The sequence below is a fragment of the Neopelma chrysocephalum genome, unplaced genomic scaffold (genome assembly GCF_003984885.1).
Source record: "Neopelma chrysocephalum unplaced genomic scaffold, ASM398488v2 Primary Assembly neopelma1_23, whole genome shotgun sequence".
NCBI classification, from domain to species: domain Eukaryota; kingdom Metazoa; phylum Chordata; class Aves; order Passeriformes; family Pipridae; genus Neopelma; species Neopelma chrysocephalum.
Genome location: NW_020897691.1, coordinates 36,704,178 through 36,723,912, shown reverse-complemented (window position 1 = coordinate 36,723,912; position 19,735 = coordinate 36,704,178). Strand labels below are relative to the sequence as shown.

Genomic DNA, 19,735 nt, shown 5'->3' with positions numbered 1-19,735 from the left:
GAAATGCTGGCAATGATGTAAGTTTGTTTCACTTACTCAGAAAAATTGTAGACTTGTACCTGCCACACTTGTTCTTCCATAAATTTTAAGTGCAATCAACTAAAATGTGGCTGATAAGTAAGAACATTTGTCAGTTTATGTCCTGTCCTCAAGGCAAGCTTAAGACATTGAATTTTTCATCTGTTTCACATCCCTTTAATCAGCAAAACAAAATCTGAATAAAAGTAAATTATGAATAAAACCTGCATATTATTTTCTGGGCTTCTTGGGAATGCAGAATTCATGTTATCCCTTTCCAGCATGAAGTTAGACCTGGTGTGCCTTTGTAGAGCATTGAGCACACAACTCTGTTTCTCACTGCTATAACATGAACATCAAACAATAACTGAAAAGAGACAAATGATAGATTTTAAAAAATGAACCTAGAAATAAATTATATGCATCTTGAAGATACGAAAAGTCACATTTCTTAGAATACGAAACACTACTGGCTGTACTGCATCAGCATAACACAGTGATTTCAAGTAAAGATTTGTCTCATTTGCTAACACATTTGTTATTGATTCTGTCAGCCGAACACAGTTAACAGGCAATGAACTGATGTATACTGCATCTCTCTTTTGATGTGCTGTTTTAAGTTTTTTACAGAGCTTATACAGAAATTTTTAAGTTGTAGAAAATGCGTAAGATGCAAAAATAATTATGATACACTACACTGTTTCTGTTAGAAAGCTTAGAAATGAGATACTCAATACTTACTGAAAGCTGATATTCACCTTAACAGAGTTTACTGATGTGGTAGGTAGAAAGTAATGCTCATCCATAAGAAGTCAGTGCATGGCTACATAAGTGCCAAACATTTCAATATCTAGCAACTCCCCTATCACAGCTTCACTTTCAAAGTTTATTCTTTTAAACAGAAAAAGTCTGAAAGACAGAAAAATCTTTTAAAATGGCTCCAGCAAACTGGGATGTTTTCATTTATGTATTTGTCTGACTAACTAAGATTATCTCAGATCTTAGTAACAGACTTTACAGGAAAAAAATCCTGCTCGTACTCAAACAATCACCAGACAACATTCCCCTTGTATGAAAAAAATATACCTTTAATTTATTTACAAGACTGACCAACTGGATGAAGTGCCTGTACTTCAGATGCACTGCAAGAGCTTTTGTTAGTGAACTATGTCACTATTTATATGTCTGCATTTTCTTGGTATCAGTTATAAAACATACAATCAAATGAATCATGAAAGGGTTGTGAAGAGTGAGACAAAAGGAATGTACGCAGCAATTAGAAGAGAAAAATGCAACAAAAATATTTTTATACTCACTGTCGAAAATGTCATTTTATGAAGTGAAAATTGTTTTTTCGCTACTTTGTAGATAATATGAATGGACTGATTTTTTGACTTAATATCAACATCTATAGTAAAAGCCAATATGTCTCAAACTTGCATGCTAGCTAGTAACATCTATAACTTGTAAAAAAGTTTAATATATATTGAATTCTTCTGGGAGCTTTGACGTCACCAAGTAGTGAAACATGTATGACATTAAGATAAGAAAATATAATTGCATTTCTTACCTTTTGGCCAGCCATTTGCAACCGCAAATTAAACAGCTGTTAATATCTTCTGTTATTTTATATCTCCCATAAAAGTGCATGTAGAAAAATTTCACAGAGGTTCTAGGTAGCATACAATTACAAGAGAAAGTCTTGGTTTCTGATACATTCAATTTGCTAAATTTATGCACTAAAATGAACAAATGCAGACATTGTGGTATCAGTTCTTTATCTTTGGTAAAATGGTTTCGATTTATTATAGCTGTATTTGCTCTGATATCCATTTTGAGCATGGTCTGCTATTATTCAAACCAACAGGAAACATTTAAATGGATATAAACAGTATCAGTGTGTTATTTAGTACATTCATGACTTTCTTCATACATTCTTTGAGAATGTTACTACCATGTGGGCAAAACGAGCAAATGCTACTACCTATGATTTACTCCTGGCTTAATATAATACTTTTACTAGTTCTTGCCATCAGGAAAAACATTTTGTTTTCCTTTTAAAGGGATCAATATGAGTCTACGAACAATAAATTCTAAAAATCTGAAGTAAAAATATCAAATATTTTGTAATTTCTCACAAATGCTAAAATAGAAAATTACACTGGAACTGACTTAAAATTTGCTACTATGACCCATCTAAGTAAACAACAGAAAAGGACCACAAAGAACATCAACAATTACTCCAAGGTGTTCCAGTGATGGTCTGTAAGCAATCACTGTCTTTACTGTCTTAAAAATCCATGTTTGACTCTCTCTCACCATTTCTATCAGTATTAAAAGAAAAAAAAAAGAAAGAGAAAACTGGTTTTAAAGCAGCATTCTCCAGTGACAAGTCATACAGCAAATTCACATTGGGTTCTGGGTGGTCTCTGTTACACTTGAACATATTAATGATGCAAACTTGACCATACGAACCTAAGTTATACATACACAGTTATGTCTGCAAATAGCTACTAATTACACTAAAACAATTTGGCAAAGTGAGGGAGTTCAGTATCCCTACACCCAAAATATCCAGACACTGCTGCATTCACGCAAAGGAGGAGTTACATTACCGCAGCTCATACGTTAGGACCCTGCAACACTGAATTTCATCACAAAACCAATCTTTGCGCATACTTTCTATATATGCAATTCAATATGAGCACACTGGAAACCTTTGGAATCATGATTTTGATAAAAAGTAAGGTCTGTAATTTTTCCAAGTTCTTGTTTCAGGTCTTTTTGCTGTTGCTGTTACTATTTTACAAACAGGTGATGGGAAGACATTTCATGGATATAGACTTGAGTCTGTTCTGCTGGCTTTACTCAGACGAGCAATCCTCAGTCACTCCAGGCATTATGCCAGACAAAACAGTAAAAGAACTCACAGGGGCAGGATCAAGTTTGTGGTGTCAATATAAAAAAAAAATTCACATGGTGTCTATGCTCACATCTCAATTCTTCAACAGTTAATTCTTGATTTTAGAAACAAAACTTGGGTAACAGTCAAAAACGCAAATGACACCATTCTGACCCATTCTCTGACACAGTATTATTACAGTACCTCAATATCATGAAGAACAAAACAAATGTGAAGCTGCAGCTACTGTAGAAGAAAAGTCTAATATTCCAATGATTTCCAATGAACATGGCACTTTCAAATTTAAATTGTTTAGTTGACATTTCAAAATCCAAATTAACAACATTGTTTATAAGGTATAACGAAAAACTGCCCTTGAAGAGCACAACCATTAAAAAAAAATTCTTTATTATTCAAAAGTGATAGAAAAAGAAGATGCAGAAATGGGGAGTGGAGTAATAGTTTCAATACATGTAATTGCACCAGTGAAAATCATGCTCTCAGTGAGTCATTGATAGCTCTGTCACTGATGGTCTTGACCCATGTAGTAAGCCACTTCCCACTGCTGCGGTGCCAACAGAGATGCAACACACACACTGAAACGCAACAAATTTAGTGCCTGACTGTCCCAGATCCTGAGCACCCTCAGCTCCCAACAGGACTTTCAGTCTAAACCAAAGTGTAATCTTGACAATAATTTAGTGGTCAAAGTTTTAGCAATTTAAGGAGCCTGTCACTTTTTTTGCTTTCTTTGCTTTTTTTAGTATATCACACTTTTTTCTGTTAGGACGCCGGCATCTTTCATCAATGCTCGGTATACATTCATAATGCCATACCTCCTCCATTTTCTCCACAGGATAAACTGCCTCCACATAATGACGGATCAGTCTCAGTCTGATGGGATCAAGCTGTTTTTTATTACAAGCACCTGAATGGTTGTATTGCAGTCTCAGATTCTCTGGAGTAAAGAGTTCAGGAAAGAGTCTTACGAGAAGCCTGGCAGCAAAGTTGCCAACCGACAGGCTTTGCTGCACTATCTCTCTTACCTCCTTATCAGACAGTAAATACAGAGAAGGCACAGGGAAGTCTGGATTAGGAACAACAAGTTCATCAAGTGGTATCTTGCAAAAATCCTTGCTGCTTCTTTCCGGTGGCAGTGGCGGCCCTTCGAATTCTTCTCGAAACCTCTCAGGGTTTATTGCATAGGTGAGAAATTCCCTCCTGTCAGGCCCTGGCATGTGGATTTTACGTTGCTGTTGGTATGAGCGCCTTTGCTCTGTGTCTCTTCGTCGACACCTCTCGTCAAGCTTCCCAACAAACTCCAACGTCCACACTCTGTCATTCTTTGCTCTGGGGTACAGTATCTGCACATAATGCCGAATTAATTTAATTCTAGTGGGATCGAGCTGTTTCTTGCCTAAAGATCCACTACAGTTGTATTGCTTCCGTAAGTTTTCATGAGTAAATAGTTCAGGAAATAAAAGAACAAGCAATCGAGAGGCAAAGTTGCCTATGGAAAGACTGCTTTCATATATGCTTTTAATCTGTTCTTTATTTAACAGGTAATCTGGGACAGGGACATCAAAATCAGGAGGGGGAAAGTCAAGTTTGTCAAAATCTATGGGTACAAGCCAAATTTTTTTTGACCGCCTGCCAGGTTTCTCATATTCAAAACTGTCTTCCACTTTTATGATTGATACATCATCTGGTAAACTAGAAGAATCGTAACAGTCATCTCTCATCTGATCACATTCACTTCCATCCATATACGTACTTTCAAGCTCATCATTTATGCGCTGAACACACTGCTGCAACCAGGCTTCTTCTTCTTGCACATCTGGAAAGTAAATTTCAGTGTACCTACGGATTATTTGAAGCCGATGAGGATCCAGCAGTTGTTTTCCAGAGTCTCCAAAGCAGCTGTACCTTTCAGCTAATTTTCTATGGTCGAAGAGTTCTGGAAACAGTCTGTGTAACAAAAAAACAGAAAATTCCCCTGGTGAAGAAGCCTCATCTAAAAATTCATTGAGATCCTGAGCATCCAGCATGTAATCTGAGGCAATTACATTACTCCTGTCCAAGGATAAGGCTTCCTCTTGCTCTTTATCCTCCATAAAATGAGAGGATTCGACCTGCTCAGTCTCATAAAAACTGGATGATTGCACATTCTGCTGACTGTTTTCCATTTCCCTTTGAGCCCAAAATCTATTGAAAAAATCGTTGACTTGAGGCAAACACTCCAACTGCCACACAGCTGTATTCTTCACAGAAGGATAACAAACTTCCACATAGTTACGGATAAGCTGCAGATGAAGAGATTCAAGTTTCCTTTTGTTGAGAAAGCCACATGCACTGCAGCTCCTGCCGAACTCATCGTCACTAAAGAGCTCTGGGAAGAGCTGCACTAGCAACCGGCAAGCCAGGTCTCCGCCTGATGTGCTTTGATCCATGATTTGTTTGAGTTCCGTAGAAGTCAGCTGGTACTCTGGGGGAGGCTTGAAGTCTGCAACGGACTCTGCTGGACTGACTTGCTTTTTAATTCTGCTAACCTCCAGAGACAACAGGTCAACTTTACTGTGAAGTTGAGTCATATTGGTATTGAGGGTGTTAAGTGTGTAAAACATTTTCTGTATCAAAGAATATATATTTGAGTCTGAATCTGCTGTGGTTGCTGCTACAGCAATGGCTGTGGCTGAGTCTCTTTTGCGTTGGTCGTTCAAAGTCCGAATTTGTGAGGGACTGCTGGGGTTGATTTTTTCAAACAACTCATAAGAAGCAAACTGCTCTGTTCCTGGTGGGTTCTTCTTCTCTGTAATTTTGTGTGAGATGCCATAGAGAGGTTTTTTATAAGATGGAGTGATTATGTCACTGAAAGATTCTTCTTCAGAGAGCCATGTTACATTAGAATTCTTGTTCTTGTTTGGCTGCTCTGCATTTACCTGAGTGGGTGAGCCAGTATCTCTGTTCCTCATGTTTGAAAGGGAGCCCTTCAAATGAATAAACATTGTATTAATAAGACTGCCTTAAAAATATTAGCTATAGATATGTGCCCCTTAAGCAGGCACTGTTACATAAATATGCAAAGTCAAACGTTCTCCAGGGGACTTGTGTTAAATAATCAAAATTAGTAACTTCACTAGGAAAAATAAAAATACAGTAAAATATTATTTAGGTTTTCTTTTTCTTTTCTTTTTGGCTTATGGCTTTCTCCATGGAATAGAAATGCAATAATAATTCTTAGTACTCTCTACCCACAGAGCTCTAAATACTCTCCCAAATTAAGTATCATTAGGCTTCACCTTGCACATGAGGACCTTGGGCTGTAGAGAATTTGGGTGGCAACAAGTCAGCAACAGAGCCAAGAATAGCATCTAGATTTTCTGACTCCTAGTCCTGTGACCTTGCCACTGCCTCCAACAACTGGATTTAATGTTCCAGCACTCTCTTTAGGGTAGCTTTTGAAAATGTCACAAAGGCTATAAAACACAAAAATGATGCTTATTCTCTTCTTTCTGATGTGAAAGGTTTATGTAGAGCTTTTTTTAAAAAACTTTATAATGGCGCACAACTCCTAAACAAATTCTAAAAATGACTTAATTTTTGAAAGGTATTCTATTTAAATAATAAAAACTTACAGTGAAAAGTACTTTGGTATTATCTTTTTAAAACGGAAGCCTAAGATTTCCTTATTTCTGAAATGCAGGGAATTTTAGACTCATGGGTTTCTAATTTTCTAAATTATTTACATAAAAACAGTAATGAGCTCTTAAAGAATTAGTGTTCTCAATAATTTGTAATTCTTCCTCATTGCTTGAAATGCCAAACATTTTCATCATCTCACAGCAAATACGCAGGGCTTGGGTGTTTGGTTTTGGGGTTTTTTTCCAAACATATAGATATTGCAAATAATTCTTAGGAAGTTAAGCAGATACAACAGAATCAAAATCCAACATACATAATTCAAACATGAGAAAACACTCCCATATTTTAGAGATGACGGTACTGAAACATTTTTCTTGGCTTGTTCTACAGAACGTTAATTAGCTAAAAAACTACAGAATTTGCGTTCAAGTATTAAAACAAATGAAACACAGACTTGAGGTCTGAGCTGAGCCACAAGAAATTTGAAATTCTAGTGAAGACCCCACTATGTCCTACAGTGAGGAACTTGAATTAAAGTTTCTTTCTAAAGAAAACAGACTGTAACTCATGAAATCAATGTGGTCCCTATGTGTACTCCCACTTGGCATCTACTTACTGCAGTGATAAATTGAATCTAATTACTTTTTCATTTCTAATGCAATGTATACTCAAAAGAGGCTCAGAAAGAACAAGCTGGTTTCTACTCCAAGTTTAGAAACCAGCACTCAATTAAATTGAAGCTATGTTTCCAAGTTCTGCTCTCACTCACATCATACAACCCTACATATAAAACCTTGTATTTTCACATCCAAAGCTGTGTGAATGGAGAGATGATCAAATGAAAGCGTAATGCAAAGGCGATACATTTAGAAGACTGTCCCACTCGTAGTAAAGCACATTTGCTATGAGGACAGTGAGGAACCAGAGGCCTGTAACACCACCTGTTGTTAAAGGGTGGCTTTTACTCCAGAGTGGTATGATACACCCTAATTAAATCAGCCCTTTGTGACTTGTAAAATACCATAACACAGACAAAATTGTGAGCAAACTGAGATCCACATTGCTCTCACCTAACTGTAGGCTCCTATGCTGGGACTGAAGTTATCATACACCACCTATACTTGTCAGCGGAAAAACAGTGGTATTTCTGGATGGTAACAGAGCTCCATCAAATAGATATCACCTGAGAGCAGGCCATGACAATTATTGTCCACTGACAATAAACACAGTACTGCTTCCCAGTCAGACACCCAAACTGAATTACAAATTATTTTACTGTTTTAGATCAAAAGAACAAAACAAAATATTTCTTACACAAACAATGAGACCTGCTACCTAAGTAGCTAGTTCTTCCACTAACACTCCTGTTAACAGAGAATTTCCCAAATATTCCTTCACATACAGCATATGACTCATTCAATTCCTTTTCTAATAAACAGCTTGCCATGGGCCATCAGGTGTCTGTCAGTTCTCATCTAACCTCCTGCTGTTTATTTTCTCTAATTAATTATATAATAAAACTTGGCATTGTGGGGGTAACTTCTATTAATGCACACCTCACATGCAACGTCAGGGCAAAGCAATATTAGAATGTGTATTAAAAAACACAAGTTTATTGTCTGAAGTATCTTACTGCGCTTTGACGGTGAGACTGTGAAAGTTTGCATTCTCAGTTTTGGACATGATGCTCTGGAGCTCATGCTAAGAACTACAGCAGATCTCTGCTGCAATGGCAGCAGAACTTCTGCCCTTTCACTGATGCAGCTCACAGTGCTTGGATCTAGTTCTGGGACAGATTTGGTTATCTGCATTTCAGAAACACATAGTCAGTGTTCGACTAACAGATAACAAAACATTTGGGCCTGTATTTAAGGATTGTTTACTTCAGATGCATTCTTATTTTCCTTCCTTTTGCCTTTAATTATCTTGTCTATAGCTTCCATCTGGGAACAGCACTATCCACACCATAAATACATAGCTGTTTGTAAATTCTCCAATTAAACTAGTATTTAATATTTTTAATTAGTTTTCTGTAACACTGATCTGTAAACATCCATGTGTTTCAGATAATACTACTCCCATTTAAGATGATCAGCTCTCATGTACCAACACAAAACCAAAGATATTGCTCTATGAGACTCAATGTACACAAGATAGTGCTGCTTTTTATACTACAATTACACAGTAAGTTTTTATGTTCTAAACATTCTTTGAACATTTGCAAAATGCAGTATTTTGGAAAACATCAACCAATACAAGAAATTGTGAAATAGTCTCTTGCACTCTTTCTCAGAGTCCTAAGCCAAGTTTTAAAAGTTGCTTAGTTATTGTTCTGTTCAGTGCTCAAGTCCAGCTAATTTATGACCTTTAATATGCTTAATAAACAAAGTCTAAATATCTATAAGAATACAGCACATAATATTCTAGCATACAAGTAAAGAATAAAAAATATATGAGCAAGAAACATAGAAAAATTTTATCAAACACATGAGAACTTCGAAAAGTCTTGCCCATAAACTTTTTAAACCTACAATCTTCCAACTTTTTTTTAAAGAAAATCAGGGGAAATTAATTTCTGGTTATACAGTGGCATTCAGAATTTAAAAAAAAAATGAAATGTCTTCAGATAGAAAGTAATTTAGTAATATGATCACCAGCCCAATAAAAAGTACAGCTCTGTTTGTATTATACATAGATGCCTATGCAATGTGTGATAAAAATATACTACGAGCATAACATTCTTGAAAATAATTAAGATTTTGTCCACTGTTTAAATAGAAAGAGTTAATGAAGTCATCAATTAAAACGAAATACTGGTACTAAAAAAGCAATTAACTTAAAAAATGCTGTTAAGATTCAGGACTATTCTGGTTGGTTATTTAACTAAACATTCTGATTCACTGGAGTCAGCCAAGAATGAATTTTCATCGTTATTGCTGGGTCAATTGCTGATATTATAAGTCCAAAGTTATAATTCATTTAAAATTAAATTTAAAAATTTATTAGCAAAGAGGAAACAGTAAAATACAAAGCAAGCACAGTTCAGAGACCATTATAAAGCTCTTTTAAGAATCTGAATGTAAGGAAACAATTGGAAAAAGAAAAAGAGAAACGAAAAGAAAGAAACCATGTAATAAGATTAAAATCTACCTACCACAGGCATTCAGGGAAAAAAACAGCCCTGAGAAGTCAGACAGATGACAGTCAAGAAAAAGAAATACAGAGAGCTATGTCTAGAAAGGAGACATGAAATGTGCAAATACAACTGGCTAGGTAGCAGAACAGCAGAAAAGGATATGAGTAGGTCACAAACTAAATATAACCCAGGGCCTGAAGTTATTCAAAAGAGGATGAATTTGAATCTAGGTTATTTTAATAAAGTGCTGAGTGTGAAAAGCAGGAGGTCATTATACTGCTCTAGAGGGTGTCAGCAGAGATATGACTAACACTGGACACTACTCTTTCAGGAATCTCAAAAGGAGCAACAAAAATATTAAGTGACTCCTGAAGAAGAGCTGAAAAAAGAGAATTTTAGTCTTGGGAAGGAAGGGCTGAGGGTGTACAACATCACGTGAATTTTCCCACATGCAGAAGACTCTTCTGGGAACAGATGATCACTGCTCCCTCTACTAAAACGAACAAGGACAAAAAGAAACTTGCTCAGTTTCAGCAAAGATTAATTAAAATCTCCCATTGCTAAAGGGGTGAAACACTAGATCAGGATAACAGAAGAGATTGAGTATCTCCTTCACAGCTAGAAAAACATTTGGACTGCCACAAGTGGGATGCTGCACTAGAAGTTGTAATACATTCCACTCTTGATATGCTGAAGTCTTCTGCATCCCTGCATTTTTACCTTTCAAATAACACGTAAATTTGTACTTGTCTCACTGACATTAAATTCATGTCACAGAAGGAAGAATTACAGCCCTGATTCTATCACTGAGGATCCAGCTGAAGGTCTGTGTGACATGAGAAGGATTGTAATAAGTCATGCCCAGTTACTCCGAATCACTGCCTGCTCCTACGTTCTCTGACGAACAACAAAAACATGCTTCACGTGAATGAATTACCCTGTAACTGTATTTCACAAATATGATTGCTCCCATGTTATTTATAGAATACCAGACGTGTGCAAAGTGGCTTAAGATTAGCCACATTTGCATCAAATTCATTATCAATGCAAATCTAGTTAAAAGACTTGCATTGTACTTATAGCAGCAATGAATTTAGCCTAAGAAATATGAATCGAAAAGTCACAGTGATGTATAGAGAAGTCACCTCTTGCGTAAAGCGTCTTTTCTTCACACTGGGTAAGGCATCTGGCTGGCCTCCTGAACCATCACAACCAACTGAGGTCTGTTTCCGTTTGTTGGAATCCTGCAGGCAAGTAACTGCGCCATCCAGTGAGTGTTTCTCAGCAGATCTGGATGTTACTGAGCAGTCTAGAGCTTCATCTTCATTTTCTTTTTCTACTTTCACATTTTTTTTAGGAATTCTTACTGGAAAAAGAGAAGGTTTAGAAAGATAAAGCACCCTCTCCAGAAAACCATGACACCCTTAATGCAATCTTTTGTGGTTTTTTTCTTTTTATGAAAATGTGTTTTGAAAAGCATCATCATTTTTTATGACTTCTATGATAAGTGTATGTCGAGATCACCCCAAAGTCAAATCATTCAGTTTTCCAGCAAATGACAGTTTCTTCCCTAAAGAAGAATCTAAAGCATAAAGGATGTAGAGTAGAAAATATAATGAGTAACAAGGATAATGGTGCATTTTAGATAGCTTTTTAAGAACCATTAATGTAATTTGTCTTGATCCAAATTCATTCTTTATCAGATGACAAAGGCTTTAATTCAACAGGAGTTTTTGCCTGATCAAAAATGACACCAAGTGTAATATCTTACCTTCATCATCATCAGTGATTTCAGCTGAATTCATCTTCTATCTCACTAGAAAACAAAACAAAAATATGAAAATAAATATCAGCATCTGGAATCAGAAAATACCTATATCTGTTCTTATAATTACTTTTCATCTAGAGGCATTGGGCATTAACAGCCCACAGATAATTTCCAGTCTTTCCAGTCTGTATTTTTGTAACAACTAGCTATTTTCAGTAAATTCCATGGCCATCTACAGACCTGTCAACATGCAAACTACACTGCGGACAACAGACAGCAGTTAGGAAAATATTTAAAACTCTGTTTATTTTTCTGCTACGGAGAAAAGTGTAAGTCATTCTAACCTTCTCTATAAAGTATCTTGGCAGTATATAAATGGAAGTTAACTGTATTAAACTCTCCACCCTGTACAAAGTCACTACTTCTTATTACAGTCAAATGTTTTCATATTGTCATTATGGGTGACACAAAGTCATCATTAAAAGAAAACTCATCATAAACTGTAATATACATACTGGAGTACCTTTTAATTTAAAAATCTCTGATCTTTTGATATGGATTGCATCAATTCAAGCAGAATAATGCAGATAAATCTACGAGTCCTTTTTTCCTATCAGCCTCTAAAAAATATAAGTATTTCTTGTAAGGAAAAACAAATATGCATACTATGCTAGCATGATTTTAGCGTTACTTCTCACGTGAAAAACTCTGTATTTACAACTCTGTTGTAAACAGCTGTATTCCTGAAATACAGTAAACAGTTGTATTTCTGTTTACTTGAAAACTAATTTTGCAAGTTACTCAGCTACAAACATCAATCTCTGAACAGGTTCCTGAAAGATATTCTAAATCTCTGGAGATCTACAACGCAAACAACTTAATCAGATCTCACTGACCCTTACAGGGCATGCAGATGCAAACTGACACTCTCAACTGGTAAACTGGTGACTGGTAAACGGTCACGCTCCGCTCATGTTCATCTACACAGAGTGTTATGTTTACTTGGCCCCACAATATTATTACTTTACAAGTGCAAGTGAATAAAATCAGTCAATCAAAAGTGTACATACAGCCCAGGACTGGGAATTATAATGAAATTTAAAAGAGAGACAGGGAGAAAAAGAGAATCTGTCGTGGAAGGAAGAAAAGTCTGTACGTTCTCCTGAATAATGTTAAATAACAATTTTTTTTTAAAATCTCAAGATACTGTTAAAAACCTCCATAAAAACTTGAATGCTGTGTAGATATGAATTTTAATTTGTCAGCAATTGATGGCTGTAATGACAAGTATGAGGTCCCATTTCAGATTAGATTTTGTACGATTGCACTACAATGGGTAGCACCCACACAAAAGATGTATAGAGTTACAAAATCAGCTCATAGTGGGCCACCCTAGGAGCCAAAATACTCTTTGATGTGCTGATCTTCCACAGGGCCCCTATATACAGCCTTGTAAAGGGCATCCTCAAGGGCATAACATGTAATTGTCTTCATCATCATGTATAAAAATAAGTCTCTCAGTTGGACATAGAGCTACTACAAACCCCTCAGACACCTATTCCTTTTACCACCATAATTCATTATTTCACAATTTGCATTTATTAATTGATCTGTATACAAACTATGTCAGCTTAACAGCACAATAATCACATCACTTAAACGTTTGCAAACTCTGTAGAGACATAACAGTCTGAAACTTAAGTGGCCCACACCAACTTCTAAACCACCTGATAAGCACTGGTATGGGTTAATACCAAGTCTTACTAACTGAACAATATTTATGAATTTAAACACAGCCACTACAGCTCTTTATGAAAAATCCTACAACAGTGTACTTCGTACAGCACCATAAGAAAGCTATGCTGGACCTTAAGAAAAGCACAAAGTACTAATTGCTCGTATTTTGCCCTGATATCCTAGACACATTGATATTCAGCATCTAGACCTTTCTTGCACTTTTTCATCCTGCACTAGGCTTAGCTCTGAGGGCTGTGGTACAAGACCAACATGTGCCAGTACTCAAGGAGTGTGACACATAGTCTTCTGGTGAGGGCCTGAGGTGACAGTAAGCAAATCTGCTGATACCACTAAAGAATATTCTATAATGGAAATCTAAATGGTTTTCCAGATAATCCCAGGCTGATGTATCAGAGCAAAACACTAAAAAATGTTAAACACAAAGCCAGAAGGGCTACAAAGGTGGCAGTGGGTAGAATAACATAAAATATTTAGGAGGGTATATATGGAATTATATTTTCTTTCTGACTCCTGCTATTATTGCTATTCAAATAGGAAGAATGCTTAAGGAGAATTCCTCTCAGAGAATACAATCAAACTGGAAGAAGAGAAATGAGGATCTGAAAAGCTACTCTATAGAACTGGAAAAAAGTTAAAACTAAAGCATATACCCTGGTTAACAGTTAACTTTCTGAAGGAGGCAACATCAGGAAGATCGAAGCTATCCTGAACTCAGGTCAAATAACATTAAGTCAAAACATTGTTTCACAAACATGAAACACAGTGTTATTACTTTTATTTTTTAATTTGAAAACTGTCAGAATACAATTAAAGCAAACAGTCAAAACCAGTATCAGAACCAATGAGGCCTAGAAAGATGGGGTTTCATACCTGAACTCTTTGGTGCCAAAAAAAGCACAAGCTCCAACTTTTTCCCTTTTAGGAGCCCTAATAATACCTGTCTCCTTGTCTAGTTTCCCGTCTTCTTTGTGAGATTTGTAAGAACTCAGGAAGTATGAGAAAATGAAGCACATACAACAGCCTCTGTCAAGAGACAGGATTCAATTGCCTCTTGGATTTCCTACCTCACAGCCCCACCTGCTCCCTCTATCAACCATTGCTGCCCACCTTAACCTTAACCTTCTTGATAAACTGCAAAAAAAAAACAACTCACTTTTTTTTTTAGTTACTTTGCTTGTAATTCAGAGAGGCACAGGGTAAGGCAAGCAATCAGGCCCAGCTCAGGAGTATGCACAAGGTTTGGGATGGAAAGGAAGAATTAAAATCTCTCCATATACCAGCAAGCCACTGGCTTGACTCAACGAAATCACAGAATATCAGCATATTCTGAGTTGGAAGGGCCCCACAAGGATCATTAAGTCCAACTCTCAAGTGATGGCCCATATAGGGACTGAATCCACAACCTTGGTGTTATTAGCACCAAGCTCTAACCAACTGAACCAATCTCACGGCCAATGAAACCTTACTTACCATACCACCATCTTGCTTCAAATTTGGGTCACCAGTGAGTAGTGAAAGGACACAGAGATATCAACAGAGCAATTGCTTCCATAGGAAATTAGGGTTTATGAGAAGAGGGAAAGTCTGAGTCTGTGCCTGAGCATGTCCATGCATGTATGCCTGTGTAAGGTTAACAATAATTTTGTTGATTATTTAAAGTTCACTAAAGATAAAACATTTCAGATTCTTTAAAATACTTTCTGCTATGCATCAGTAGTTATGAATAATAATTATTGTCTCTTTAAAAGAGGTAGCAGTGTAAAACCTGTTTTGAGGTAGCACTGTGGCCCAGAATAAGCAAGGTTGGAGTAAAAAAAGACCTAAAAGATCTTGGGACAAAGTACTGCAAAAAACAATTGAGTAAGAAATCCATACAGTAAAGCAAACACCTGGCAGTTGTTCCTTGTCATGTTAAGTAAACAAAACATATTTCAATCTTTTTTCAAAACAGAAGATAAACATACTTTTCACCCTCAGCCTAATAATGACTCAATGCTATCTAGAGGACAGCAGTTAGCTAGTTCTATGAAAGAGTGAATACTCTGTGCTGAAGTTGGGAGCCCAGGCCTGCAACTGTGACTGGCAGAGCAACTAGCCTTGGCAGCTTTTTCTTCCTATGATATGGACAGATGCTGCAGTACGTCCTATTTTCTGGTGAATTCTCTAGAAGGAGGATTCCAAAACACACCAAACACCTACAACAGCAATTATATCAACAGCCAGATCCAAGGAGGTAAGGGAAAGAAGGTAGAGTCCCAGCACAGCTTGGATGTCACTATTCACCAAACTCCCTTCCCAAAAATCCTGCTCTCCACAGATCCTGCTCCCCCTTCTCATCAGTTTAGACAATGAACAAGATAGTGAAGGGACTTAACATTCTTTACTTCCATTACTCTTGCTCAGACACATGCCTCTAGGCAAAAAACTTACCAGGTTTTGACACTTAACTGCATCGTTGTATCATTTTGGTAACAACATTCAACAATGAAATGGTATTACCATTATCATTACCATGGTTAACAGAGAAGCTCAAAGCATAGTGTAATGCTGCAAGTTCCAAAGCATGGAAGAACACATTAAAAATGAGATTTTGGAATGTTTGTGCATTTACTGGTAACTACCATCCTGATGCTGCTTCTGCAAGCAGAGTAAAAATGCGATCCATTTATCAAAAATGCGCCTACCTGAAATACGCATCGAAGCCTTAAGGATTTAAAGCACTTGGGTACAAAAGACTTTATGATAAGGGACCAAACTCCAACTCATACTGTAACTGTATTTCAGTCTCATATAATTTACTATAATGCATACTGGTACTTAAATATAGCATAGAAGTGCACCTAGTTCTTCATCCATAAACAAAAACTGAATCACAAGCCTAAGTTAAATCATCCCATAATGTGCATTCTCCTCTCCCTGTTTACCACCTAACAATTACCAATGTGTTGGCCTCGGAGGATGCCTTCCCAACCTGTCTTATGATTATGACCATTGTAAAAGCACAGTGCAAAGAGAAAAGATCTCGCTGATAATATAAGATGAAGGCAGCTCTCCACCTCTGCAATCATTTTTAAAGAAAGCCTCACTGATCACTTTCAAGTGTTGACTTAAAAAACAAACAAAAAAATTCCACCAGAAAAAAATACTGCTGCTGCGCTGTTTGTAACTACAGAAGTAACTTCAGTCTTTGAGCTCTCGTATCTAATGTACTAAGTTCTGACAACTGAAAAAAACAGCGTGAAAGCCATGAAGAAAAGTATAAAAATGTACACGTGCTGTATGTGAAAAGCAATTATAATTTCATAACACTTGTTAATAATCACAAATGCAAATTAATCATTACCTTAACTAATACACTATACTATAATAACAATAATGCTTGTTATCAGTTTTATAGAAGCTTGCTATTTATAAATTAAATACTTGCATAACATTGCACTGTTCAGTTCACTAATGCACAGTGAATGTGTAGATGTTGCTTCTTGGATGCACACCATCCCACTAAATACTTTAGCATCTTCATGTAAGTTGGAAGGATTGTCCCTAATTCTTCACTATTGACTGTTAAGAATGTTATTAAAAATGCAGGGGTTGAGACATTGTCTATTATGTTTATTCTTTTTAAAGCATCACGGTGGTATATTGTTTCATATAGAAAACTCAGAGGCTTCAACGAAAAGTATTCTACTTGAGTGTTACTTGCTTCTGAAGAGGTGAACTGTTCTTTACATTTCAGACAAATGTTAAGACCTACGTTTGTTAATAACATCAAATATGTGTTTAACAGCATATGTGGAATAATCTGCTCAATTTCCTTGTTTCCAGCATGCAGTAAAAGATACAAGATACATCCCTTAAAGCACAGGTAACTTACGAAATAAATAAATGACAGAAACACCAAAGAAAGCTGATCTTTCAAGGAGATAGCACTGGCTAAATTTTACAAGATGTGTACATTGAACTGCTGTTGAACAGCCAAAAGTAGCATCTCTCTTACACAAGCCATCCTGTAACAGGAGTTTATCACAAAATTGCAATGGTATTACACTACGTAATTAGAGTCGGGTTTACCCAGAGCCAATCAAAAGTATTGTACACATATTCATTCTCCGCAAATGAAAATGATCTAGCAGTTAGACACTCAGCGGACAGTGAAATGCCTGAAGTCCTGCTCCCCGTCTCTGGGTCTCTGCCTGTATCTCATAAGAAACACTCACTGGATAAACCACACAAAGCAACCAGTGCTTCCCAAGCACTGCTGTGGGAAGCCCAGTCTTGAAAGCTGGTATGGTAGGTGGAAGTAGCCCTGTTCCACGGAGCAGGTGAGCAAAGGGCTGCTCTAATTCCCTGGCAATAGTGTGAAATTCTGTTTCTCGTGATGTTTTAGAGGATCGTTTCCTACGTAACAGTTTGAAATAATGAGAGGAAGCAACCATTCTCAACACGCAGCCCTGTGGTCCCAGAGCCAAAAAGGACTGCAGGTATGTGCCCTTTGCTCAGGCTGCCCAGGAGCTGCGTCCTGTTCAGGGCACGTGCTCCCTTCCAGGCTGTCTCTTGGAAAGCTCTCCTGCTGGGCTAAGAAGTAAATCTAGAGAACTGTGAGTTCTGGGTTCTCCTTTGGGAGGCAAGTAATCTGCATCTTTTACTTCCTAGATGTAGCATTGGATTCAATAATTTCAATATTGCAATTATCCTCAGGGTACATTTGGTTCCTCCAATTTGTAAAAAACAATGCAACTCCAATTCAACTGAATTACACATAAATACAACTCCAAGGCTGAGCCAGAAAATGTAATTTTTAGAGGCAATATTTCCCTTTTGTTCTGATACTGGTCAATTATTTGACTTTAAATGTTACACAATTTTGACAAGGCCTAACAAATTTTGAAGAGGCAGAAGATTGAAGAAGTCTGACACCTGAAACCACCTTTATAAAAAAAACCTCAACAAAACAGATAACTGATTTCAAATTGACTATGCATCTTAAAGAAACTGTGAAATATGCATGTTGCCTTGGTTAACTGAACAATGAGCAAAACGCAACTAGACAATATAAATAACATTAAAAGCAGATGCTTTCTATTCTATCCATTTTGAGGTAGTAGGGTGCTGCTACTGAGTGACCCAAGAGTGCAGTTTTTGAGTAAAATTTTTTCTTGATACCTAGTACTGACACTTGAAATATTAAATACCTTAGAAAACAGCATTCCAACATTACAAACATGTTCTGACTACAAATACATGTATAACAAGTTCTAAAACTAAGAAAAATATTTTTAAAGAACCAGCAGATGTTGTTGGAAGCACTACTCTTATGGACAATAACAATCCCTATATTTTACATAGTTTGAAAACCTCCTTTGCTGCCCTGGGGAATAGGACAGGAAGCCTCAAGCCTCCACTGAAGCCAGCCTGCAACAAGGGCATTTTGCCAATAGGACTTAGAGGGCATGTTCTTAATTTGGGTCTTTTAGATTTTGTTGCCTTCAATACTTTCCTCTCTCCTGTTTCATTCTTTGCTTTTATTCTAAAATACTGTGCAGACAATTTGAAATTTCCTCCAAACTGCATTCAACTTCCCTTTATTTTTATCCATTGGACTTACCTAAGCTATGAAAATACTTAGCAAAGATAAAAATTTTAGTTGGTCCAATGCTGAGTTTGATTTAGCAGGAGACAAGATGAAAATGTATTAACATATACTGGTAATTATTTGTTTTACTAGATGTAATCATTCAAGTAAATTCATTATCTGATTACCAGGTATTGGCCAGAAGCAGGGAAAAGGTTTTTCTTTCCCTGTTTAAATGTCTCTATCCCAAGGGTTAGGCATACACTGCGTTTATAGGTGGCAGCGACAAACCCTACTTGCACTTCAGTCCAAAAAGCTCTGGGACTGCGTCAACGCTATGTGGAAGCCGTCACATGGCTGCTGGCCTGCCGCCGGCTCGCATTCTGCTGGTTCAGAGTTTGTTCCCTTCTATTTACAAAAGGTTGTGTGGACACACCGCAGGGAAAAGTAGGGTAGAGGCAGGGGGTGATCTGGGATGGGACAGCGGGCAATGACCCGGGTAGAGGCAGCGGGCGGTGATGTGGGCAGGAGTTAGTGGGCAACGATGAGGGCAGGGGCAGCGGGAGGTGATCTGGGTGTAGGCAGCGAGGGGTGACCTGAGTAGGGGCAGCGGGAGATGGTCAGCGAGAGGTACTCGGGGCAGGGGCGGCAGTTCCCCCGCATTGCCCTTCCCCAGCCCCTTCAGCGCGTGACCCACCCAGAGTCCACACGAATTCCAGCAGAACCGCCCGCCGGACGCCACGCGACCGGCGGGCCCGTGACGCCAGCCCCGGCTCCCGCGGAGCCCTCGCGCGGCGGGTCCGTGTCGGGTCCGGGGAGCGGGTGCCGGTGCCCGGCGGTGCCCGCGCGGCCAGGGCTCCCCCCTCGCGCGCCGAGGGGCGGTGGAGCGGCCGCCACGTGGGAGCGGCGCGCGCGGCGTCGGTGGCGGCGCGAGGCCCC

At 37.8% G+C, this 19,735-nt stretch overlaps 1 protein-coding gene across 2 annotated transcripts in view; it reads right to left on the bottom strand.

Annotated features, from left to right (window-relative positions):
• Positions 1 to 1,085: 1,085 nt before the first annotated feature.
• The window catches only part of BEND3 (BEN domain containing 3), a 19,818-nt gene continuing 1,168 nt past the window's right edge, over positions 1,086 to 19,735 (bottom strand). Inside the window, exons 1-4 of one of the 2 annotated variants that reach the window (XM_027693881.1) lie at positions 19,093 to 19,438; positions 11,470 to 11,514; positions 10,844 to 11,064; positions 1,086 to 5,907 (exon numbers count right to left, since the gene is read on the bottom strand). In XM_027693881.1, coding sequence (XP_027549682.1) covers positions 3,634 to 5,907; positions 10,844 to 11,064; positions 11,470 to 11,503 — 2,529 coding nt within the window. In that variant the 5' untranslated portion in view covers positions 11,504 to 11,514; positions 19,093 to 19,438 and the 3' untranslated portion in view covers positions 1,086 to 3,633. Of the gene's footprint in view, positions 5,908 to 10,843; positions 11,065 to 11,469; positions 11,515 to 19,092; positions 19,439 to 19,735 lie in introns of those variants that run through there. The other variant, XM_027693873.1, reaches the window with a different exon arrangement.